A 27,338-nucleotide genomic window follows, 5' to 3' on the forward strand; every position below is an offset into this window, starting at 1 on the left:
CTGAATCTCTTCTTACCCTCTCCAATTCATTTGATATTTGCAGCCAGTAATTTTTTATAATGCACATCAGAACATATTACACCCTTGAATAAAAGCAAGTTTCTTAAGATAAAGTCCAAAATAATTACCTTTTAGGACCTCTATAGATGATGAGGTCCTCGACAATAAACCTCTGCTTACATCTCTTACCAATGTCCCACTGACCTTCTGCTCTAGCCGTTCTAGACTTCTCTCAAATCCTCAACTGCACCTCAGACTCCATTCACTGGCCTATGAATAGACTGTTCCTTCTCCTAGAAATGCTCATCTCCAATCTATTTCTTCACTTGGCTAGTTCCTACTCACCCTTCAGGTCTCAACTTAAACTCCACTTTTTCAGGAAAACCATCATCCCTCTTCAAATTAAGCGTATGGCTTTTTTGTAGCCCCACTGCAATCTGTGTGTGGCGACAGATTGGACGCTATAATCTCCGCCTCCTGGTGTCATGCCATTATGTGATTCTGTCCCCCTGACCCTTGGCAGGATCAGTGACTTACTCCACACGAATTCAATATGGGAAAAGTGACTTTAATGTAAATTAAAACATTAAAGAAGCATTAACTGCAACCTAAATATAATGATGTTACATAAGACTAACCCACATCTTGCTCGGAGACTCTCTTGTTTGCTGGCTTTGAAGAATCAAGCTGCCATATGGAGAAGGAAACATAGCAAGGACCAGAAGCCCTCAATTCAGCAGCATGCCAGGAATTGAATGCTGCCAACAACCACGCAGGCTTAACAGCAGATCGTTCCCCACTTGAGCCTCATGTAAAACGGCCGCCCCAGCTGACACCTTGATTGCAGCTTTGTAAGACTCTGAAGCAGGGCACCCAGCTAAGTCATACCTGGACTCTTGAACTACAGAAACAGATATAATAATATGTGTTCTTTTAAACCACCGCATTGGTGGTAAACTTGTTATGCAACAATAAATAATATACTATGCTTCCCTTTATGTGGCAATTACCCTTGTAATTACTTAATGTAACTGCTTACCATTAGATTATAATTTCCACAAGGTCAGGATTAACAAGTTTTAATCATCACTGTGTCTCAGCACTTTTCACAGTGCCTGGTATTTAGAAAGACCACAGTACATTGAAGGAATGAATGGATGGATAGATGGATGAATGAATGCCTACTCTATTCTAGGCACAGTGCTATATCCTGGAGAAATGAAGGTAAATAGGACATGGTCCCTGTTCTCATGGAGCTTTAAGCTAAGTGGGATGACAAGACACTTTAAACAGATGATGTAAAAAGAATATGATAAGGTAACATAGGTTTCTGTGAAGACACAGAATATGGGCATTTAACTCAGACTGCAAGGGTCCAGATATGGGAGAGGAGAAAATCTCCCCAAGAGTAGTAAGACAAACAAGGCTTTGGGGGGGATGATCAAATCAGTACTATGAGTACCACTCTCTCAAGACTGACATCATTACCAACAACGCCTTTAGAATATAATCTGGTTCCAAATCGACAAAGTATTTGATATGGTGGGCTTAAAAACAAGGAGCCATACCTCTTGTTATATGAGAAGACACATTTTAACTGTATTAGTTAACAAGAAAAGCTGATTCCAAAGAAATTCAATTAATCTTCTAAAGGAATGTATGTTTGGGGATTGATTCTCAAGAGATCACCTATGCAATCAAGATTCATATTGATCAGGCAACATGATCTTGTATATAGAAAACTCTAAAAAAAAAAAAATCCACACTACAAAAACTATTAGAACTAATAGAAGAGTTCAGCCAGGTTACAGGATATAAGATAAATACATAAAAATCAATTGTATTCTACACTAGCAATAAGCAATCTGAAAATGAAATTAAGAAGACAATTCCCCCAACAACAAAACTGCTAGAGGGACTTCCCTGGTGGTCCAGTGGTTAAGACTCCACACTCCCAATGCCGGGGGCCTGCGTTCGATCCCTGAACAGGGAACTAGATCCCACACGCCGCAACTAAGAGCCCGCATGCTGCAACTAAAAGAGCCTACATGCCACAACTAAAGATCCCGCATGTGGCAATGAAGATCCCATGTGCCGCAGCTAAGACCTGGCACAGCCAAATAAATAAATAAATATTTTTTTAAAACTGCTAGAAACAAAGTCCTATCCTTAGAATGCAGGGTAGCTAGAGCATTCTCCTTACAGCACATAAAGTTCTCTTCTAGAGGAGACAAAAAGATTTCAGCTCTTCCTGTGTTTTTCCCTATAGTATCCCCTTCTGTCACTGGAAGACACCAACTGGCTTTGGCCTGACATTGGCATTCTTAGTTTGATCTCAGCCACTGCATCCTTCCAACACTTCCACTGTTGAAGTTAAAGAAAGAGTCCTCATTGCATGAGTATAAGAATCCTCCCAGGGCTTCCCTGGTGGCGCAGTGGTTGAGAGTCCGCCTGCCAATGCAGGGGACACGGGTTCATGCCCCGGTCCAGAAAGATCCCACATGCCGCGAAGCAGCTGGGCCCGTGAGCCATGGCCGCTGAGCCTGCGCGTCTGGAGACTGTGCTCCGTGACGGGAGAGGCCACAGCAGTGAGAGGCCCGCGTACCGCAAAAAAAAAAAAAAAAAGAATCCTCCCAAGCAAAACACCACTTTCTTAGTTTTCTTTTTAAAATCCCTTTCATTGTAGTTAACTTTTGTTTTAATAAAATATTCCTTTTTTTAAGACCCAGGAAGGAAGGAAGGGAGGGAGGGAGGGAGGAAGGAAGAAAGAAAGAGAGAAAGAAAAGAAAAGAAAAGAAGACAATTCCATTTAAAAAAGCACCAAAACTTAAGAGCTAAAACTACAGAATTCTTAGAAAAAAACATTAGGGAAAATCTTCATGACATTGAATTTGGCAACAATTTCGTGGATATGACATCAAAAGCACAGGCAACAAAAGGAAAACTAAAAATTGAATCTCAACAAAATTAATAACTTTTCTGCATTAAAGGACACTACATAAAGAACTCCTACGACTCAACAAAAACAACCCAACTTAAAAATGGGCAGGGGGGCTTCCCTGGTGGTACAGTGGTTGAGAGTCCGCCTGCCAATGCGGGGGACACGGGTTCGTGCCCCGGTCCAGGAAGATCCCACATGCCGCAGAGCGGCTGGGCCCGTGAGCCATGGCCGCTGAGCCTGCGCGTCCGGAGCCTGTGCTCCGCAACGGGAGAGGCCACAACAGTGAGAGGCCCGCATACCGCAAAAAAAAAAAAAAAGGGCAGGGGACTTTCTTGGTGGCACAGTGGTTAAGAATCTGCCTGCCAATGCAGGGGACACGGGTTCGAGCTCTGGTCCGGGAAGATCTCACATGCCATGGAGCAACTGAGCCCGTGCACCAAAACTACTGACTGCGCTCTAGAGCCCGTGAGACACAACTATGGAGCCCAATGCAAATCAAAACTACAATGAGATATCAACTCACACCAGTCAGAATGGCCATCATCCAAAAGTCTACAAATAGCAAATGCTGGAGAGAGCGTGGAGAAAAGGGAACCCTCCTACATTGTGGGTGGGAATGTAAATTGTTACAGCCACTAAGGAAAACAGTATGAGGGTTCTTTAAAAAAACAAAAATAGAGTTGCCATATGATCCTGCAGTCCCACTCCTGAGTATATATATAAGGAAAAAACTCTAATTTGAAAAGATACATGCACCCCAATGTTCATAGTACCACCATTTTACAATAGCCAAGACATGGAAGCAACCTAAATGTCCATCAACAGATGAATGCATAAAGAAGATGTGATATATATATGTACACACACACACACACACAAACAAACACAATGGAATACTATTCAGCCATAAAAAGGAATAAAATTATGCCATTTGCAGCAACATGGATGAACCCAGAGATTATCATACTAAGTGAAGTAAGTCACTTCATTTAGTGGGGGAGGGATAAATTACGAGTCTGGGATTAGCAGATACAAACTACTATATATAAAATAGATAAACAGGGAAAGGATTTCCCTGGTGGTACAGTGGTTAAGAATCCACCTGCCAATAAAGGGGACATGGGTTCAAGCCCTGCGCCGGGAAGATACCACATGCCATGGAGCAACTGGGCCCATGTGACACAACTACTGGGCCTGCGCTCTAGAGTCCACAAGCCACAACTACTGAGCCCACGTGCCGCAACTGCTGAAGCCCGCACGCTTAGAGCCCGTGCTCCACAACAAAGAGAAGCCACTGCAATGAGAAGCCTGCACACAATGAAGAGTAGCCCCCGCTCACCGCAACTACAGAAAGGCTGCACGCAGCAACCAAGACCTCCAATGCAACCAAAAAAAAAAGACAATCTACTGAATGAGAAAATATTTGCAAATGACATGACTGATAAGGGGTTAATATACAACATTTGTAAACAGCTCATACAACTCAACATCAAAAAAACAAATACCCGATTTAAAAATAGACAGAAAACCTGAATAGACATTTTTCCAAAGAAGACATAATGTGGCTAACGGGCACATGAAAAGATGCGCATCACTAACATCACTAACGATCAGGGAAGTGAAAATTAAAACCACAAAGACATATCACCTCACACTTGTCAGAATGGCTGTCACCAAAAAGATCACAAATAACAAGTGTTGGCGAGGAAATGGAGAAAAGGGAACACTTGCACACTGTTGAAGGGAATGTAAGCTGGTACAGCCACTGTGGAAAACAGCATGGAGGTTCCTCAAAAAACTAAAAATAGAACTACTATGAGATCCAGCAATTCCACTCCTGGGTATATATCCGAAGAAAAGGATAACACTAATTCGAAAGAATACATGCACTCCCATGTTCATAGCAGCATTATTTACAATAGCCAAGATACGGAAGCAACCTAAGTGTCCATCAACAGACAAATGGATAAAGAAGATGTGGTATACATACATATACAATGGATTACTACTCAGCCATAAAAAACAATGAAATTTACCATTTGCAACAACATGGATAAACCTGGAGGATATCACGCTTAGTGAAATAAGTCAGACAGAAAAAGACAAATACTATGTGTTATCACTTGTATGTGGAATCTAAAAAAAATAAAACTAGTGAATATAACAAAAAAGAAACAGATACAGAGAACAAACTAGTGGTTACCAATGGAGAAAGGGAAAGGGAAAGGGGCAATATGGGGTAGGAGATTAAGAGGTACAACCTACTATGTATAAAAATAAGTTACAAGGGCTTCCCTGGTGGCGCAGTGGTTGAGAGTCCGCCTGCCGATGCAGGGGACACGGGTTCGTGCCCCGGTCCAGGAGGATCCCACATGCCGCGGAGCAGCTGGGCCTGTGAGCCATGGCCGCTGAACCTGCGCGTCCGGAGCCTGTGCTCCACAACGGGAGAGGCCACAACAGTGAGAGGCCCGCGTACCACAAAAAAAAACAAAACAAAACAAAAAACCCCAAAAAAATAAGTTACAAGGATATATTGTACAGCACAGAGAATATAGTCAATTTTTATAATAACTATACATGGAGTATAATCTATAAAACTTTTGAATCACTATGTTGTATACCTGAAACTAATATAATATTGTAAATCAATTATTATCTGAAAAAAAAACCCACGAGATACTACTTCACATGCACTAGGGTAGTCATAATAATAAAAAAGTTTTTAAATAATAAAGAGATAGAATAACAAATGTTGGTGAGTTTTACAGAAACTGGAACCCTTATACATTGCTGGTAGAATGTAAAATGAAACAGCCACAGTGGAGAATAGTCTGGTAGTACCTCAAAAAGTAAAATGGAATTACTATATGACCCAGTAATCCCACTTCTAGGTATATACTCAAAATAATTGAAAACAAGTACTCAAACAAATACTTGTACACAAATATTCATAGCTGCACTATTCACAATAACCAAAAGATGGGAACAATCCAAATGTCTATCAACAAATGACTATATAAACAAAATGTGGTATTACCTATACATTGTAATATTACTGGGCCATAAAAAGGAATGAAATAGTGATACATGCTGTAACATGGATCAATGTTAAAAACATTATGCTAAGTAAAAGAAGTCAGTCATAAGGGTCACATATTGTATGATTCCATTTATATGAAATGTCCAGAAGAAGCAAGTCTATAGAGACATGAAGTAGAATACTAGTGGTTGCCTGGAGATGGGGGAAGGGAGGAATGGGCAGTGACTATTAATAAGTACAGGATTTCTGTTTAGGATGATAAAAACATTTTTAAATTAGACAGTGGTGAGGGATGTACAACCTTGTAAATATACTAAAAACCATTGAATTATGTATTTAAAAAAGGAGAATTTTAAGGTATATGAATTATCTCTCAGTAAAGCTCTTATTAAAAAGAAAAGAAATCACATTGATACTTTGTTCTAGAATGGGATTCCAGGTTTTATAGGTTTCACAATACATAGTAAAATAATTCTGTGTTTTAGTATCTCATGGGGTACTTCAGTTATCTCAAGAGACTGGAAAAGTCATCTTCCTAGAAATTCTCCTTCCAATTATATTCCCAAACAAAACAAGGATTAGTATAAAAAGAAATTAAGGGCTTCCCTGGTGGCGCAGTGGTTGAGAATCCGCCTGCCAATGCAGGGAACATGGGTTCGAGCCCTGGTCCGGGAAGATCCCAACATGCCGCGGAGCAGCAAAGCCCATGCGCCACAGCTACTGAGTCTGTGCTCTAGAGCCCACGAGCCACAACTACTGAAGCCCGTGTGCCACAACTACTGAAGCCCGCACACCTAGAGCCCGTGCTCCACAAGAGAAGCCACCAAAATGAGAGCCCACACACTGCAACAAAGAGGAGCCCCCGCTCGCCGCAACCAAAAAGAAAGCCCGCACGTAGAAGCAAAGACCCAACACAGCCAAAAAAATAAAGAAATTAATTAATTTTTTAAAAAAAGAAATTAAGAGGCTTCTACTGTATCCTACCAGAAGCACTCTTAATTTAAAACACTGAACAGGTTGTCAGCCAGTGCTACAGTAAAGCTGAATAGATTTTCCACTTACCAGAAGGTAAGAGATTAGGGCCATTGTGCCATTTGGTTTTACTTTCTTTTCCCTTACTTTATAAACACTCATGTCACCTCTTCTTACACATACCTCAGTTCTTCCCTAAATAGGTTTCACTAACAACCAAAATATTCTAAGTCATTTTCCTAGAAACAATGAAATTACCCTAATCTGTTTTATAGTTTTTAAAAACGTGAAAAAGATTAATAATCAAAGGAAACTCTTTGAAGCTCACAAATGGTTTTAAATGTAAATCCAAACTGTTTTGTTTCTAAAAGTATATTTTTCCTAAATTCAGTAACAGATGTTATACTTTCATCTTTTTAGTGCTTTTAGACCAGGGATTTATAACCTCAGCACTATTAACATTTTGGGCCAGACAATTCTTTGTTGTGGAGGGCTATCCTGTGCATTGTAGAATGTTAATAGCATCACTGGCCTCTACCCACTAGATGCCAGTAGCACCCCCTGCCCAGTTGTGACAACCAAAAATATCTCCAGACATTGCAAAGTATCTCTTAGGAGGGCAAAACTGACCCCAGTTGAGAACCACTGCCCTAGTTCATCAATCTTAATTATTTCCTAAGAGAGCAAACTAGCTAAATTCATCATGAACCATAAAAATAAACACACTGGGGCTTCCCTGGTGGCGCAGTGGTTAAGAATCTACCTGCCAATGCAGGGGACACAGGTTCGATCCCTGGTCCAGGAAGATCCCACATGCTGCAGAGCAACTAAGCCCGTGCACCACAACTACTGAGCCTGTGCGCTAGAGCCCACGTGCCAGAACTGCTGAAGCCCACGCACCTGGAGCCACTGCTCCGCAACGGCAGAGGCCACTGCAGTGAGAGGCCCGTGCACCGCGGCGAGGAGTGGCCCCGCTCGCTGCAGCTTGAGAGGGCCCACGCACAGCAGGAAAGACCCAACGCAGACAAAAATAAATAAATAAAATAATTAAAGAAAAAAAAAAGAAGTTAGCAACTCATTAAAGAATAATACACCAAGAATGCAAAGATAGCTCACTATTAGGCAACCTACTAATATAATTCACTTTACTAAGGGAGCAAAAGAGAAAAATACATGTATCACCATATGTATCAGAGTTCTTCAGAGAAACAGAACAAACAAAATATATACAGAGACAAAGAGATTTATTATAAGGAATTGGCTCACACAGTTATAGACTAAGAAGTCTCAAGAGCTCCAGTCAGTAAGCTGGAGACTCAGGAAAGCCACTGGTAATTTCAGTCTGAGTCTGAAGGCCTGAGAACCAGGAGAGCCGATGGTATAGGTTCCAGTCCAAAAGCTGGCAGGCTCAAGGCCCAAGAAGAGCCAATATTTCAGTTCCAATCCAAAGGAAGGCAGGAAAATACAGATATCCCAGCTAAAGTAGTCAGGGAGGAGTTCCCTCTAATGATAGGAAGGTCAGCCTTTCTGTTCTACATGGGCCTTCAAATGATTGGATGAGGGTAACCCACATTAGGGAGGGCAATCTGCTTTACTCAGGCTACTGATCAAATGATAATCTTATCCAAAACTTTCGCTCACAGACACACCCAGAATAAAATTTGACCATATATCTAGGCACCCCCTGACCCAGTCAAGTTGACACATAAAATTAACAATCATACTACAGGCTTTGAAAAGACATACGGTAAAAATTCCATATCCATACTGCATAAAAATAATTATTCACAAAACAGGAGATTTTTTGTTAAGATTTTGAAGATCCAATAGAAAAAGAGATATCTACTTCAGCCCCAAAACCATATCATGTTTAATTAGGAAACACTACAAGTATTCCCATTAAAGTCAGGAACAACACAAAGATGTCAAATATCACTATTATTTAACATTTTAGGAAGTATTGATCAATGCAATTTATTGAGAAAAAGATAAGTGAGATATAAAAATGGGAAATAAATTTATCATCATTCACAGATATGACTGTATGTCTGGAAAATCAAAGTGAATCTACTGCAAACATTAAAAAACTCAGCATACTAGATGCACCAAAAATTAATATGTAAAAATTAATAGTCCTCATATGCAAACAACAAACATAAGATATAATGGAAGTTGGGCTTCCCTGGTGGCGCAGTGGCTGAGAGTCCGCCTGCCGATGCAGGGGACATGGGTTTGTACCCCAGTCCGGGAAGATCCCACATGCAGTGGAGCGGCTAGGCCCGTGAGCCATGGCTGCTGAGCCTGCGCGTCCGGAGCCTGCGCTCTGCAATGCGAGAGGCCACAACAGTGAGAGGCCCGCGTACTGCAAAAAAAAAAAAAAAAAAGGAAGAAATGCCAAGAAAATTCTGAAAAGGAATAATAATGATGGAGAACTAGACTAACCAGATATTAAAATAAAGCTGCAATGCTGGTATATGAATAGACAGTTCAATGCAATAGAATAAAGTCTAGAAAGAGACCAAAATACTTAGGAAAATTCAGTATAGAATAAAGGTGACATTTCCAATCAGTGAGAAAAATATTAAAGATTGATATAAACTAAATGTTGCTGGTAGAACTGAGTACACATCTTAAAAAATAAATTCCAGATGGATCAAATATTTAAACATAAGTAGTAATACCATAAAAGTGATTAGAAAAAAATTATGTTATTTATAACAAAGGAGTGCAGACAGCCTTTCTAAATAATAAAAGAAACAGAAGTCAAGACAGTAAAAAAACAAAATGAACTATTTCTACATTGCAAAATTGTTAAAAACTAGCTTAAAAAGCACTACAATCTTAGAAAATATCTATAATTCATAGCACAGATATAAAGGAGTCCCACAAATCAGTAAGATACAAGAAAAATAACCTTGTAGAAAAATGGGTACTATATGCCAAGTAGAATTCTAGACACTGAGGATACAGCAGTGTACAGAGATAAAAAGAGATAAAAAAAAAAATCCCTGGGACTTCCCTGGTGGCGCAGTGGTTAAGAATCCGCCTGACAATGCAGGGGACACAGGTTCGATCCCTGGTCCAGGAAGATCCCACATGCCATGGAGCAACTAAGCCCATGCGCCACAACTACTGAGCCTGTGCTCTAGAGCCTGTGAGCCACAACTACTGAGCCCATGTGCCACGACTACTGAGGCCTGTGTGCCTAGTGCCCATGCTCCACAACAAGAGAAGCCACTGAAATGAGAAGCCCACGCACCACAACGAAGAGTAGGCCCCACTCGCCGCAACTAGAGAAAGCCCATGTGCAGTAATGAAGACCAACTGCAGCCAAAAAAAAAAAGAAAAAAGAAACCATAGTCTTTAAAAAAAATACATAAATAAATGAAAAATAAAAAGGGTAACAACCAGACTAAGAATTAACTTATCAGCAAAAATAGAGGTGAACTACAAAAAGAAGAAGAAAAAGGGGAAGAGTAATTTCAAAGTGCTGAGGAAAATAACTACTGTCCTAAATTCTATACTCATTAAATTACCATTTAAGAGTTTACTCAGTATAAAGACAGAAGTAATCACAATAAATGTAAACAGATTACAATCTCTCTCTTTATGGGCAAATTTAATTTTGGATCAAAAAAACTAAATATAAAACTGTTTCACAGGACACACATTAAAAATGTACTATCACAGACAGAATAAAAATAGAGATGGAAAAAGACATACTGGGAAAATAATAACCGAAACAACAGACAAATGCATACAGTGAGGAAGAAGGTACACAATATTGATATCAGATAAAGTAGAAATCAAAGCTAAAAGCATAAGGTGGGATAAAAATAAAAACCCAGCATTTATAAAATATACAATCTATCTATAGCATACAATCCAATAATAATCATGAATTTCTATTAATATCTACTTCACAAAATGGCCTGTAAACAAATAACACGCTGAGAGAAACACAAGGAGAAATCTATAAACACATTAGGAACTATTAATAGAACTTTTTCAAAGAAATAGATTAGACTAAAATAAAGAAGGCCATATAACATCTGAATAACACAATACAAAAGCTTAATCTAACAGAGATATATAGAACTTTATGCAAACAAATAGAAATTCATATTTGTTTCAAACACATTTGCAGCATTCAAAAAAATCTGATCATGCATTACACCAAAACAAAATCTAAATTATACTCCAAAGGCAGACTTCATATAAGCCATTTTCTCTGATCATGATGCACTAAAATTAGAAATTAAATATCAAACAATTACCAAAAGAAAACTTACTGTGTGGAGATTTTAAAATCTCATATTATATAATTCTTAGATTAAAAAGGAAATCAGGGTGGGAGGGAGACACTAGAGGGAGGAGATATGGGGATATATGTATATGTATAGCTGATTCACTTTGTTATAAAGCAGAAAGTAACATACCATTGTAAAGCAATTATACTCCAATAAAGATGTTTAAAAAAAAAAAAGAAAATCAAACCAAATTACACTAGAAATGATGAGAGCATACAGGGACTTCCCTGGTGGTCCAGTGGTTAAGAATCCACCTTCCGGGGCTTCCCTGGTGGTGCAGTGGTTGAGAATCTGCCTGCCAATGCAGGGGACACGGGTTTGAGCCCTGGTCTGGGAAGATCCCACATGCCGTGGAGCAACTAGGCCCGTAAGCCACAACTACTGAGCCTGCGCGTCTGGAGCCTGAGCACCACAACTAGAGAGAAGCCTGTGTGCTGCAACAAAAGATTCCACGTGCCACAATGAAGATCCCACATGCCACAACTAAGACCTGAGGCAGCCAAATTAATTAATTAATTTTTAAAAAACCTCCTGAAATTAATAAGCAATTATAGTAAGGTTGCAAGATACAAGGTTAGTACAAAAAAGCCCAATTACATTCCTATATACAGGCAATGAATAAGTAGAATTTAAAATTACAAATTACTATTTACATCAGCAACCCCCAAAATAAAATATTTGGGTGTAAATCTAACAAAATATGTACAAGATCTGTATGAAGAAAACTACAAAACTCTGATGAAAGATAACAAAGAAGAACTACATAAACGGAGAGGTATTCCATGTTCATGGATAAGACTCAATATTGTCGGGCTTCCCTGGTGGCGCAGTGGTTAAGAATCTGCCTGCCAATGCAGGAAACACGGGTTCGAGCCCTGGTCCGGGAAGATCCCACATGCCGCGGAGCAGCTAAGCCCGTGCGCCACAACTACTGAGCCTGCGCGTCTGGAGCCTGTGCTCCGCAACAAGAGAGGCCGCGACAATGAGAGGCCCGCGCACCGCAATGAAGAGTGCTCCCCGCTTGCAACAACTAGAGAAAGCCCTCGCACAGAAATGAAGACCCAACACAGCCATAAATAAATAAATAAAATATAAAAAAAAAAAAAGACTCAATATTGTCAAAATGTCAGTTTTTCCCAATTTAATCTATAGACTCAATGCAATCCCAAAATCCCAGCAAGTTATCTTGTATATATCAACAAACTGATTCTAAAGTGTATATAGAGAGGCAAAAAACCCAGAATAGCCAACTCAGTGTTAAAGAAGAACAAATACTTGACCTCAAAACATATTATAAAGCTACAGTAATCAAGACTTTGTTGTATTGATGAAAGAATAAACAAACAGATGAATGGAATAGAATACAGAGCCCAGAAATCCACATAAATACAGTCAATTGATCTTTGACAAAGAAGCAAAGGCAATAAAACAGAGCAAAAATAGTCTTTTCAGGAAATGCGGCTGGAAGAACTAGAGATTCACATGCAAAAAAATGAATCTAGACATAGACTTTACACCTTCATAAAAATTAACTCAAAATGGATCACAGACCTAAACATAAAATGCAAAACTGTAAAACTCCTAGAAGATAACACAGAAGAAAACCTAGATGACCTTGGGTATGGCAATGACTTTCTTTTTTTTATAAATTTATTTATTTTATTTTTTATTTATTTTATTATTTATTTATTTTATTTTTGGCTGCGTTGGGTCTTTGTTGTGTGCGTGGGCTTTTCTTTGGTTGCAGCGAGCGGGGGCTCCTCTTCGTTGTGGTGCACAGGCTTCTCATTGCAGTGGCTTCTCTTGTTGCAGAGCATGGGCTCTAGGTGTGTGGGCTTCAGTAGTTGTGGTACATGGGCTCAGTAGTTGTGGCTCGCAGGCTCTAGAGCGCAGGCTCAGCAGTTGTGGCACACGAGCTTAGTTGCTCTGTGGCATGTGGGATCTTCCCGGACCAGGGATCAAACCCGTGTCCCCTGAATTGGCAGGCGGATTCTTAACCACTGTGCCACCAGGGAAGTCCCTAAATAAATGTTTTTAAATAAAATAAAATAAAAGCGTTATCAACACTGGCACATATGATCAACTGATTTTCAACAGGGTGCCAAGACCATTCAATGGGGAAAGAACAGTTTTTTTCCAACAAATGGTGCTGGGAAAACTCAGCACCATTGAATGAATGAAGTTAGATCTTTCCTTTCACTACATACAAAAATTAACTTAAATGGATCAAAGACATAAATGTAAGAGCTAAAACTATAAAACTCTTAGAAGAAATCATTGGGGAAAATCATGATATTGGATTTGGAAGTTATTTTGGGGCATGACACCAAAAGCACAGGCAACAAAAGAAAAACTAGGTAAACTAGACATAATCAGAATTAAAAACTTGTGTGCATCAAAGGACACTATAAGAGTGTAAAAAGACAACCCACAGAATAAGAGAAAATATTTTCAAATCATATATCTGATAAAGGATATGACCCTTACATACAAATAAAATCGAACTCAAAAGTGGACAAAAAAGGCTTCCCTGGTGGCGCAGTGGTTGGGAGTCCACCTGCCGATGCGGGGGGTGCAGGTTCGTGCCCTGGTCTGGGAGGATCCCGCGTGCCGCGGAGCGGCTGGGCCCGTGGGACATGGCTGCTGGGCCTGCGCGTCCAGAGCCTGTGCTCCGCAACGGGAAAGGTCACAGCGGTGGGAGGCCCGCATACCACAAAAAAAAAAAAGGACAAAAGACTTGAATAGATATTTTTCCAAAGAAGATACACAAAAGGCCAATGCAAAGATGCTCAACATCACTAGTCATTAAAGAAATGCAAATCAAAGCCACATGAGATATCACTCCATATCCACCAGAATTGCTAATATCAGAAAGAAAGAAAGAAAGAAAGAAAGGAAGAAAGGAAGGAAGGAAGGAAGGAAGGAAGGAAGGAAGGAATGAAGGGGGAAAGAAAGAAAGAAAGAAAGAAAGAAAGAAAGAAAGAAAGAAAGAAAGAAAGAAAGAAAGAAAGAAAGAAAGAACAAGTGTTAGTAAGAATATGGAGAAATGAGAACTGTTGTACGTTGCTGGTGGGAATGTAAAATGGTACAACTCTACATAAAATAGTATGGTGGTTCCTTAAAAAGTAAAACAGACTAAGTGAAATAAGGTAATCACAAAAAGACAAAAACTACATGATTTCATTTATATAGGGTATCTAGAGTAGTCAAACTCATAGAAACAGAAAGTAGAATGGTTGTTGCCAGGAGCTGCGGGGAGAGGGAAGGGAAGAATTATTTAGTAGGTACAGCGTTTCAGTTTTGCAAGATGAAAAAGTTCTGAAGATTGGTTGCACAGCAATGTGAATATACTTAAAACTGTACACTTAAAAATGGTTAAGATAGTGAATTTTATGTTATGTGTATTTTACCACAATTTCTTTAAAAAGCTAAACACAGAATTACTATATGACCCATCAGTTTCACTTATAGGTAAATACCCAAAAGAACTGAAAGCAGGGACTCAGTTACTTGTACATCAGTGTTCATAGCAGCATCATTTACAATAATCAAAAGGAGGAAACAACCTAAATGTCCATCAGCAGGTGAACGGATAAAAAAAATGTGGTATATACATACAATGGGATATTATTCAGATATAAAATGAAATGAAATTCTTTTTTTTTTTTTTTTTGCCCTGCCGTGTGGCTTGCAGGATCTTAACTCACGGACCAGGGATCAAATCAGAGCCCCGGCAGTGACAGCACCAAGTCCTAATCACTGGATCGCCAGAGAATTCCAAAGAAACGAAATTCTGATATATGCTTCAACATGGATGAATCTTGAGGACATTATGCTAAGTGAAATAATCCAGGCATAAAAGGACAAATATTGTATAATTCCATTAATATGAGATACCTAGAATAGACATATTCATAGAGACAGAAGGTAGAACAGACATTAACAGGGCTAAGGGTAGTGGAGGGAGTTATTTTTTAATGGGTACAAAGTTTCCATTTGGGCTGATGAAGAATTCTGGGGGAGTGGAAGAGGCTCCTATATTATTTTAATTTTTGATCAGCATGTAGTATTTTCATAATTAAAATAAATAAAATATCTTACAAGTTAATAGATAGCTCAAGAGGACAGTTTGTAACACTGCTCAAGATCCATAGCACCCTGACAAGGCAAAGCCTATGTCTTAATTAAACACAACTGTCAACTCTGCAGTGAAACTGACCATCAACAAGACAATATAAGAAAAACTGATGCATCACTCACCTTGAACACTTCAGAGAAGAAGCCAGACCCTATTTTTTCACAGGTGAAGTCATCTAAACGCGTCAGTCTGGAAAAGGCACTTATAAGAGCTCGATATGAAGAGGGCCAAACTCTTCCCACCTGGGTCATGTTCCCGTCCCCTCCACCACCTCCTTCAAAATCTTCAAGACGCTCCACACGTGGAGGAAATCCTGCAATTGAATTCCGTTTGCTCCGATCCATAGTCTCAATAATCACTTTTTTTCTTCTTTTAGGAATGAATTCCACACATAGTAAATTTCTGTTGAGTTTTACTTCTCTTCTGGCTTGTCACTAAATAAGAGATTAAAATGATATTTCATTAAAACCATTAACGAATAATAAATACAGGCATACAGAACACTATCAATGTAAAAATATTTCCTCTTTCATATTCTAGCTCCTGATTTTCAGATCTAAGAAACACTTTATGCTTTTACCTTCAAAAAGCAGTGATCTATCTATTATTCGTTGAGTACCTATTATCTAAGAAACATACTGTAAGAGTTATGCATATGTCATGTCATTTGATTCTCAAATAACCCATGATATAAGATTATGTTCATTTCACAGAGAGGTCAAGCAATCATACAGTCACCAAATGGTACAGATAAAGTTAACATGCCAGATTGTCTGATTCAAAAGCCTGTGCTCCTGCCAATGCCCTTCACAGCCTCATATAATTTTCTCTTCATTTGAAAAATCATTAAGTCCAAATATATAAAACAAGGATGACAAATATTTTATACTATAAAATTGTATAATTTTAAAAGAAAACTATATCCAAAAGCAATTTAAAATTCCACTCTTGATTAAACAACCCAGTCCAGCAGAAGTGACTACAGAAGGCTCCATCCCATCTGGCACCTAAGAATAAAAACAAAAACCCACTTTTTCTTTTAGCCTGTCTCTCCCAACATCTACTTTTTCCACAAGAATCAATTATATTTAGGCCTTTAATCCATTTTTTTTTAAAGATTTATTTATTATTTATTTATTTTTGGTTGTGTCAGGTCTTAGTTGTGGCACGCATGGATCTTCGTTGAGGCATGCGGGATCTTTCATTGCAGCGCGCAGGCTTCTCTCTAGTTGTGGCATGTGGGTTTTCTCTACTTTAGTTGAGGCGCGAGCTCAGTAGTTGTGGCACGAGGGGCTTAGTTGTCCCGCAGTATGTGGGATTCTAGTTCCCTGACCAGGGATGGAACCTGTGCCCCCTGCATTGTAAGGTGGATTCTTTACCACTGGACCACCAGGGAAGTCCCTTTAATCCATTTTAAGTTTATTTTTGTGTACGGTGTTAAAAAGATGTTCTAATTTAATTTATTTTTTTACGTGTAGTTGTCCAGTTTTCCCAGCATCTATAAAACTCTCAGAGGAGACTTCCCTGTGCTCCAGCGGGTAAGACTCCACACTCCCAATGCAGGGGGCCCAGGTTCAATCCCTGGTCAGGGAACTAGATGCCGTGTGCATGCTGCAACTAAGAAGTCTGCATGCTGCAACTAAAGTTCCCACATGCCCCAACTAAGACCTAACACAGCCTAAACAAACAAACAAATAAATAAATATTTTTTAAAAAACTGGTAGAGGAAAATACAGGCAGAACACTCTTTCACATAAATTGCAATATCTTTTTCGATCTGTCTCCCAGAGTAATGGAAATAAAAACAAAAATAAACAACTGGGACCTAATTAAACTCAAAAGCTTTTGCATAGCAAAGGACACCATAAACAAAACAAAAAGACAACCCACAAAATGGGAGAAAATATTTGCAAATGATGCAACTGATCTCCAAAATTTACAAACATTATCATGCAGTTCAATATCAAAAAACCAAACAACCCAATCAAAAAATGGGCAGAAGACCTAAATAGACATTTCTCCAAAGAAGACACACAGATGGCCAATAGGCACATGAAAAGACGCTCAACATGGCTAATTATTAGAGAAATGCAAATCAAAACTACAATGAGGTATCACTTCACACCAGTCAGAATGGCCATCATCAAAAAATCTACAAACAATAAATGCTGGAGAGGGTGTGGAGAATAGGGAACCCTCTTACACTGTTGGTGGGAATGTAAATTGGTACACCCACTATGGAGAACAGTATGGAGATTCCTTAAAATACTAAAAACAGAGCTACCATATGATCCAGCAATCCCGCTCCTGGGCATATATCCAGAGAAAACCATAATTTGAAACAATACCTGCGCCCCAACGTTCATTGCAGCACTATTTACAATAGCCAGGACATGGAAGCAACCTTAATGTCCACTGACAGAAGAATGGATAAAGAAGATGTGGTACATATGTACAATGGAATATTACTCAGCCATAAAAAAGAACAAAATAATGCCATTTGCAGCAACATGGATGGATCTAGAGATTGTCATACTGAGTGAAGTAAGTCAGAGAAAGACAAATATCATATGATATCACTTACATGTGGAATCTAAAAAAAAAAATGGTACAAATGAACGTACTTACAAAAATAGAGTCACAGATGTAGAAAACAAACTTACAGTTACCAGGAATATGGGGGGAGGATAAATTGGGAGACTGGGATTGACACATGCACACTTCTATATATAAAACAGATAACTAATAAGGACCTACTGTGTAGCACAGGGAACTCTGCTCAATAATCTGTAATCACCTAAATGGGAAAAGAATTTGAAAAAGAATAGTTACATGTATATGTATAAATGAATCACTCTGCTGTACACGTGAAACTAACACAACACTGTTAATCAACTATACTCCAATATAAAATAAAAATCTGGGGACTTCCCTGGTGGCACAGTGGTTAAGACTCCATGCTCCCAATGCAGGGACCCCAGGTTCAATCCCTGGTCAAGGAACTAGATCCCACATGCATGCCACAACTAAGAAGCCAGCAAGCCGCAACTAAGGAGCCAGCGAGCAGCAACTAAGGAGTCCGTGAGCACCAACTAAGGAGCCCGCCTGCCACAACTAAGACCCAGTGCAACCAAATAAATAAAATATTTTTAAAATAAAAAAATTTTTTAATAAAATTAGTATTGAAAAAGATTTTTTAAAAAGAATCAATTATAAGAGTCCTATGCAAAATACAACATTGTGATTCTACAATTAGTGAAACACTTCCATAAATGTGATGAATACCTAACCCAGAATACCTCTGTCACCTCCAATCATGGAGAATTAGCAGCAGGGCTTGCAGGGATATCCTTACAATATGACCCTGCTGTAGCCAAAGTTGATAGCGTTCTACTCAATATGGACCAATCACATTTCCTTTCTGGGCAATTTGGAATAGGAATTAAGATATTCCAGCCTCAGTCTGGCTGCTTTCTAAAATGGAAACCATGTAAACTCAGGAGCTGTTGGCCATGGCGATTTTCTACCATGCAGGCTTGAAGGCAGAATAAGCCAAGGGATTAAGGCAAATTTGCAGAGGAAAAAAAGGCACAGACAAGAACTTCTTGATTTTCCTAATGTGCTCTAATCCCTGATTCCTGAGGCCTAACTGTATCCTGGCTTAAGGTTCCATGAGATATAACTGTATCTTTAAAACAAATTATTTTTGCCTAGCTAGTGTCACCATTCTTCACAGAAGGAAGAATAATCCAAGTTCCTAAAGAATGAAACATTTGAGACTTTCCTCGTGGTCCAGTGGTAAAGAATTTGCCTTCCAGTGCAGGGGAAGTGGGTTCAATTCCTGGTCGGAGAACTAAGGTCCCACGTGACATGGGGCAACTAAGCCCACGTGCCACAACTACTGAGGCTTCAACAAGAGAGCCCGCATGCTGCCAAGTACAGAACCCATGCATTCTGGAGCCCACGTGCCACAACTAGAGAGAGAACCCGCATGCCACAACTAGAGAGAAGCCTGCACGCCGCAACGAACAGCCCTCATGCCACAAGAAAAAAAAGATCCCACGTGCCGCAACTAAGACCCGACGCGGCCAAAAAAAAGAAGAAAAAAAGAATGCAACATTTAAGTATCTCTATTGAACCTCTGCCAAAAAGTGGCAACAACTCACCAGATCAAAAATTTAGCATTATAAGACCAACATTTTTAAAATTTTACAGCCAGTAGAGACCATGAAGTTCATTTTATATTTTAGGAAACAAAAGGACCAGAAAGCATAAATAATGTGCCCACAGCTATAAGGTATTTACTAGCAAAGCTAGACTTAGAACCAAGGATAATGCACTTCTAAAAGTATGTCTGTTGATCATCTGCTTCAAAATTACCCAAGGACTTCATTTAAAACTCAGATTCTTGGGTCTCAACCTTGACCCACTAAATCAGAATCTCTTGGAGTGAGGCCTAGAAATTTTACCAAGTTTCCCAGTGATTCTTATGCACACTAAGAGTTGAAGATCCCCTACAGCAGGGAAGGGGAATATTAATAGCTTTTTTAAAAAAACACCAAGAATTTCACAGGCACTTTCTCATTTAATCCTCAAAATATACCACCAAGGCAGGTATGATCCCGATTTTACAGAAAAACAAATGTAGGCTCAGGAGGTTAAGTAACTTGTCTAAGGAAACAGACCTGGTAGAACCAGAACTGGAACAAAGGTCCACCCAGCACCAAAGCTCAAGCTTTTTCCATTTCATTATTACTTAGTTCAGTGTTTTTCCACTATGACAGTTGTAAGGAGTTAAGCTAGTCATCCGCATATAAAAGAGGATCAGGATTTGAGTGCAGAGGAAGTCCAGGCCAATTACAATTTGGACAGAGATGGAAAAGAAAAAGAAACTTTAGAAAAATACAGAATGGGAGAAAATGTAAAATAAAGCAACCAACTTAGTGTACAAAAATATTTGTAAAATAAAGCAACCAAACCAAGGGATTAATCTCCAAAATATACAAACAGCTCATGCAACTCAATATCAAAAGAAACAAACAACCAAATCAAAAAGTGGGCAGAAGACCGAAACAGACATTTCTCCAAAGAAGACATACAGACGACCAACAGGCGCATGAAAAGATGCTCAATATCGCTAATTATTAGAGAAATGCAAATCAAAACTACAGTGAGGTATCACCCCACGCCAGTCAGAATGGCCATCATTAAAAAGTCTACAGGGCTTCCCTGGTGGCGCAGTGGTTGAGAGTCTGCCTGCCAATGCAGGGGACACGGGTTCGTGCCCCGGTCCGGGAAGATCCCACATGCTGCGGAGCGGCTGGGCCCGTGAGCCATGGCCACTGAGCCTGCGCGTCCGGAGCCTGTGCTCCGCAACAGGAGAGGCCACAACAGTGAGAGGCCCGCGTACCTCAAAAAAAAAAAAAAAAAAAAAAAAGTCTACAAACAATAAATGCTAGAGAAGTTCAGGAGAAAAGGAAACCCTCCTACACTGTTGGGGGGAATGTAAATTGGTAGAACCACTATGGAAAACAGTAGGGAGGTTCCTTAAAAAAATAAAAACAGAACTACCACATGATCCTGCAATCCCACTCCTGGGCATATATCCAGAGAAAACTATAATTCAAAAAGATACATGCATCCCAACGTTCATTGCAGCACTATTTACAATAGCCAGGACATGGAAGCAACCTAAATGTCCACTGACAGAGGAATGGATAAAGAAGATGTGCTACATATATACAATGGAATATTACTCAGCTATAAAAAAAGAATGAAATAATGCCATTTGCAGCAACATGGATGGACCCAGAGATTACCATACTAAGTGAAGTAAGCCAGACAAAGACAAATAGCATATGACATCACTTATATGTGGAATCTAAAAAAAGAGAGAGATACAAATGAACTTATTTACAAAACAGAAATAGACGCACAGACATAGAAAACAAACTTATGGTTACCAAAGGGGAAGGGGGGAGGGATAAATTAGGAGCTTGGCATTAACAGATACACACTGCTACATATAAACTAGATAACAAACAAGGACCTACTGTATAGCACAAGGAACTATACTCAGTATTTTTTAATAACCTATGAGGGAAAAGAATCTGAAAAAGAATATATACATATATATATATATGTATATGTATAACTGAATCACTGTGCTGTATACCTGAAACTAACATGACATTGTAAATCAACTACATTTCAATAAAATTTGAAAAAGAAAAAAAAAAGGATATATACACCCCAATGTTCACTGCAGCACTATTTACAACAACCAAGACATGGAAGCAGCCTAAGTGTCCATCAACAGATGAATGGATAAAGACAATGTGGTATAATGTGGAATCTAAAAAAAGGTACAAATGAACTTATCTACAAAACAGAAATAGAGTCACAGATGCAGAAAACAACCTTATGGTTACCAGGGGGTAAAGAGGGAGAGAGATAAATTGGGAGATTTGGATTAACATAGGCACACTACTATACATAAAATAGATAACTAATAAGGACCTACTGTATAGCACAGGGAGCTCTACTCAATACTCTGTAATGACCTATATGGGAAAAGAATCTAAAAAAAGAATGATATATGTATATGTATAACTGATTCACTTTATTGTACAGCAGAAACTAACACAACACTGTAAATCAATTATACTCCAATAAAAATTTTTTAAAAAAGATGATGTAGGGCTTCCCTGGTGGCACAGCAGTTAAGAATCCGCCTGCCAATGCAGGGGACACGGGTTCGGGCCCTGGTCCAGGAAGATCCCACATGCCGCAGGGCAACAAAGCTGGTGCGCCACAACTACTGAGGCTGCGAGCCACAGCTACTAAGCCCGTGCGCCACAACTAGATAGAAGCCTGTGAGCCACAATGAAAGATCCTGAGTGCCACAACTAAGACCCGATGCAGCCCTAAATAAATAAATTTTTTTTCAAACTGAATTCAAAGCAATTTTTAAGAAGTTACCAAAAAAACTGTAGGACCATCCTATAGGATGATACCATTTTAATAAAAAAATGTATTTTTTAAACATATAAAATAACATATATTATAGAGAGGCAGGACAGCATACTGATTAAAGGTATAGCCTTCAGAACAAATCTGTATTCAAATCCTTGCTCTGTAACTTGCAGCTATGTGAACCTGGTCAAGTTATTTCAAAACCTCTCTACATCTCCAGTTCCCCATCTATAAAATGGAAATAAATTAGTACCTACATTATAATATTTTATATGTATTAACTCATTTAATCCTTACAATCACCATAGGGTATTGATTAAATGAACAGTGCCTGGAAAATAGTAAGCATTCAAGTTCTGTTGCTTATTATGATTATTATATAAAGATATATATTTATAGTAAATGTCTAAAAGCATGAACTAGGGGGACTTCCCTGGCAGTGCAGTGGTTAAGACTCCGTGTTTCTTGGGCTTCCCTGGTGGCGCAGTAGTTAAGAATCCACCTGCCAATGCAGGGGACACGGGTTCAAGCCCTGGTCTGGGAAGATCCCACATGCCGCAGAGCAACTAAGCCTGTGCGCCACAACTACTGAGCCTGCGCTCTAGAGCCTGCGTGCCACAACTACCGAAGCCCGCGTGCCTAGAGCCCATGCTCCGCAACAAGAGAAGCCACTGCAATGAGAAGCCCGCGCACCACAACCAAGAGTAGCCCCCACTCACCGCAACTAGAGAAAGCCCACGGGCAGTAACAAAGACCCAATGCATCCAAAAATAAATAAATAAAATAAAATATTTTTTAAAAAAGACTCCGTGCTTCCAATGCAGGGGGCTCGGGTTGGACCCCTCATCAGGGAACTTAGATCCCACATGCCGCAAGGCGCAGCCAGAAAAAAAAAAAGATAAAAGCATGAACTAGAAAGCCAGCCACTAAATTCATTGTAGTAGTTGCCTTGGTGGGAAAGAAGAAAAATGAGATAAGGAAGGGAAATAAAGGAGATTTCAACTATAACAATAATGTTTTGTTTCCTTTTATTAAAAAACAAACCTATAACAAACACAAAACGGTATGTTTGCTAATTTTGTTATTTTTTTCACTAATATTTGTTAATTCTGGGTGGTATTATATTGTACTCTTTCCTATATTTAATTTTCCTAATAAAAAGAGAATTTTAACAGTTGTTTTCTTTTTTTTTTAAGTCTATTGCCAATACAACAGCTATGTAGTATGCTCAGCCCAAAAAAACTGAAAACAATTTGGCAAATAAATAGTATCCCAGTGTGCAAGCCAAGTCTCAAGATTCTCAACCTTTTATTCTGCAATAGTTCGACTATAGTTTTTGGTCCAAGGAATATTTATATCTTAGCCTAAAAACTCAAAAGCATTAGGAGAATTTTTGGATAGCCTTACTTATTCAAGTCCACAAACTTAAAATATAAAAGCACTCATGACAAACACTGATATTTAGTTGTAGAGCCCCTATTATATGCTAAAGCAATACTAATTACTAGACAGCTGAGGGATAAAAAGTACAGTCCCCTTATGGGAGTAAGAACTTTATTAATCCATTTTGGAAAAGTGCTGAGCATGGGAAAACTTCCAAACCATGCCTTCTGCTTCCTTGGCCAGCATACTGAATGACCACATTTTAAATGAAACCAACCAAGTTACAAATAGCTTTCAATTTAATCTGATAAATTTTAATTAGCCATAAAAGGCAGCAAAGGTGTGTATGAACAGACTCTAAAACCATACCCTATTTTTTAAAATCTGAAAATAACTAATTTTAAAATCAGACAATACATTCTTTGAAACTTGTGGGATTTTATGCTGTTTTCAGACTCTGGGTTACCTCTCTTGGTCTCACTTAAGCAATATTACCTTTTGATACAAATAGTGCCCTTTAAAGTATACATTTTGGGTGGAACAAAAAAACAACTACAATTACTCTTGCTGTAAAGAGGCTATTTGATTCAAGAGACTACACATTGTTGATCAAGAATTTTAAGCTTGTAAAAACTTGGAATTCCTAAATGGAAACTGATGATACTGTGAGCTGCTTCCCTAAAAATATCCCAGCGAGAGTCCCAGTGGTTCTTAATTAGGGTCATGTGAAGATTTAGGGGGAAGGAGGTTGTTGTCAGCGAGGAGCTACTGTCACAATGGTGGGGGTGTAGGGTGGGCACTATTGGCATTTTAGTGGGCAGTGGCCAGGGAAGCTAAATGTCCTACAATGCACAGAACAGTCCTGCACAACAAAGAACTGTCTTGCCCTAAATGCCAATAGTGCCCCCGTTAAGAAGCACTGTGTCAGAAAAGCTTAATCAGTTTTGTTCTTAAACCAGGAAACAGCCTTCAGCAGTCTTTCAAAAATGCCAAAATTATGTTGCTTACAAGGACACAAATAATTTTTTAGTAATTTTGTTCTCAATTTCAATATTTATAAACTGGAAAGTTCAAAATTTTTTTCCTTTCTTTTCTGCACAGGAAGCTTTGTCTTTTCAAAGGCTAATTTTCACTTACACTGGGATTGATTTATTTTTCCCAAAGAAAGTACAATTAAAAGCTTTGATTGGAGAAAGTAATTTGAAAAGCTATCAATAAAAAAGTCAGTGGGGCTTCCCTGGTGGCGCAGTGGTTAAGCGTCCGCCTGCCGATGCAGGGGACACGGGTTAGTGCCCCGGTCCGGGAAGATCCCACATGCCGCGGAGCGGCTGGGCCCGTGAGCCATGGCCTCTGAGCCTGCGCAGCCACAGCAGTGAGAGGCCTGTGTACCGCAAAAAAAAAAAAAAAAAAGTTTCTCTCTCAAAAAGAAAAACAAAATGTCAGTGAACTAAATATCCTATAACCAATATTATATATTTTATCTTTTCAAAGTAGGAATTCCACAAATCATTTTCCAGAGAATCAAGAAACTTTTAGGACTCCCAAGTAGACCATACGCCCATCTGAAATGCTTATGGAAATAATAACAACTGTAGCCACCATTTACCATAGGCCATGCATTCTACCAAATGTTTTTGCGTTTTTGATAACCTTTATGACAACTCTTTAAGGTAGGTGTTATCATCTCCAATTTAAAGAGAAAGAAATTAAAACACTGAGAGATTAAATTCAAACAACTAGTGACAGACTCTGGATTCAAATCAAGAGTTCCAAATCCAAATACTTCCCACTATGACATGTCTCCTCCAGAAAAACAGCTAAATTTCTGTGGAAAATTACAGCTTACTAGCTAGGTACTAAGCTACTACTATTCTCCACCCGAATTTAACAACAGAGACTAAAGAGCACAGATGATAGCTCCACCAGCCGCTGAAGCAAAAGCCTTTAGTCTCTTCATCACTTTCTATAGATCAAAAAATTAGCATTGGTCTTCCCTGGTGGCGCAGTGGTTAAGAATCCATTCACCAATGCAGGGGACACCGGTTCAAGCCCTGGTCCAGGAAGATCCCACATGCCGCGGAGCAACTAAGCCTGTGCGCCACAACTACTGAGCCTGCACTCTAGAGCCCGCGAGCCACAACTACGGAGCCCGCGTGCTACAACTACTGAAGCCCGCACGCCTAGAGCCCGTGCTCCACAACAAGAGAAGCCACCGCAATGAGAAGCCCACACAATGCAACGAAGAGTAGCCCCCACTCGCCGCAACTAGAGAACGCCCGCGCACAGCAACAAAGACCCAACGCAGCCAAAAACTAAATAAATAAATAAATTAGCATTGGTTTAAACAGACTATTTAAAGAATGGATGCCAAGCTGACAGGAAAGATATGCCAACCCCCAATCAGCCCTTCTTTTCCATTCTAATGTACAGCATTAGTTGTTTCTTACACTTTCATTCCACAGGAATGAAGTAGATGAAACTTCACAACAACATAGATGTAAATAAAATCCTGTAACGCACTGAACAGCTATCAACCAACAGGTAACAGGATGTGGCAAAGTGTCAGTCAGCACCCATAATCTTCAACATCCACCCAAATATGGAATCATGTGTGTACAGAGTTGGTAATGAAGTCCCACAAGTGAGTAAAAAAGGATTTCTGAGAATTCAGTGGACTTTTATACCCTGGGTATAAAGAGTAGAAAAAGAATGCAAACATAATATCCTAATATCCTAATCATACTTTGTTTTCTTTCTATCATCATAAAAATCCCCTCTCTAATTCAAAATAAAACAAGGATTCATTACGGGTAAGATGTAGCCCAGAAAACTGGCCATTTTCCTGAACAGGAATACCGATAAGTACATTAGCTGTATATCATGACCAACCACATGGCAAATCTACATCACAGTCTGCTCAGCTGCTGTCCTTTCTATGGACCAACAAAGCAAATACAGACACATTTCAGGATGACTGCCTAATTAAAAATAAAAGCAACACTGCTGAACTTGCCATCCTGCTGTGAAATAATGAGTTGCAGTTTCCATTCAAACCAAAAGCAATCTAACATAAAAAGTGGCATCCCCTATTTAATTAGCCATGAGTATACACAATGGCATATATTAGTGCCAGACAGATCAAAAGCCAGTTCTTAAAACTGTTATTATCTCTTTTGGATACACATATTATATGCTGTTGTAACTACAATCCACCAGGCCCTAGGTCATGACATAAAACTGAAACTTAGGTTGAAAGTTGAAAAAGCATTTAGAGGTTAACTAGTCCAATCTTTTGGCCAATTCAAGAATCCCCTCTGTTAAAAAATCAAATGTTAATTGGGTTCCCACTAGGTATAGGGCATTACAAGGTTTGTTTTCTTTTTTTAATATTTATTTGGCTGTGCTGGGTCTTAGTTGTGGCATGCAGGATCTTTTTTTTTTAGTTGCAGCTTAGTTGCAGCATGCAGGATCTAGTTCCCTGACCAGGGATCAAACCCAGGCCCCCTGCATTGGGAGCACAGAGTCTTAACTGCTGGACCATCAGGGAAGTCCCAAAGAAGTGACTTTAAAAAGGTGAAC

The 27,338-nt window shown here is 39.2% G+C and overlaps 1 protein-coding gene across 11 annotated transcripts in view; it reads right to left on the reverse strand.

Annotated features, from left to right (window-relative positions):
• The window catches only part of TESK2 (testis associated actin remodelling kinase 2), a 137,199-nt gene that overhangs the window by 85,625 nt on the left and 24,236 nt on the right, over window positions 1-27,338 (reverse strand). For 9 of the 11 annotated variants that reach the window (XM_067725929.1, XM_067725925.1, XM_067725928.1 and 6 more), the window contains one exon: window positions 15,524-15,835. In XM_067725929.1, coding sequence (XP_067582030.1) covers window positions 15,524-15,745 — 222 coding nt within the window. In that variant the 5' untranslated portion in view covers window positions 15,746-15,835. Of the gene's footprint in view, window positions 1-15,523; window positions 15,836-18,158; window positions 18,199-27,338 lie in introns of all 11 variants that reach the window. The other 2 variants (XM_067725934.1, XM_067725932.1) reach the window with 1 other exon arrangement.

Source organism: Pseudorca crassidens, chromosome 2, assembly GCF_039906515.1.
Source record: "Pseudorca crassidens isolate mPseCra1 chromosome 2, mPseCra1.hap1, whole genome shotgun sequence".
NCBI classification, from domain to species: Eukaryota; Metazoa; Chordata; class Mammalia; order Artiodactyla; family Delphinidae; genus Pseudorca; species Pseudorca crassidens.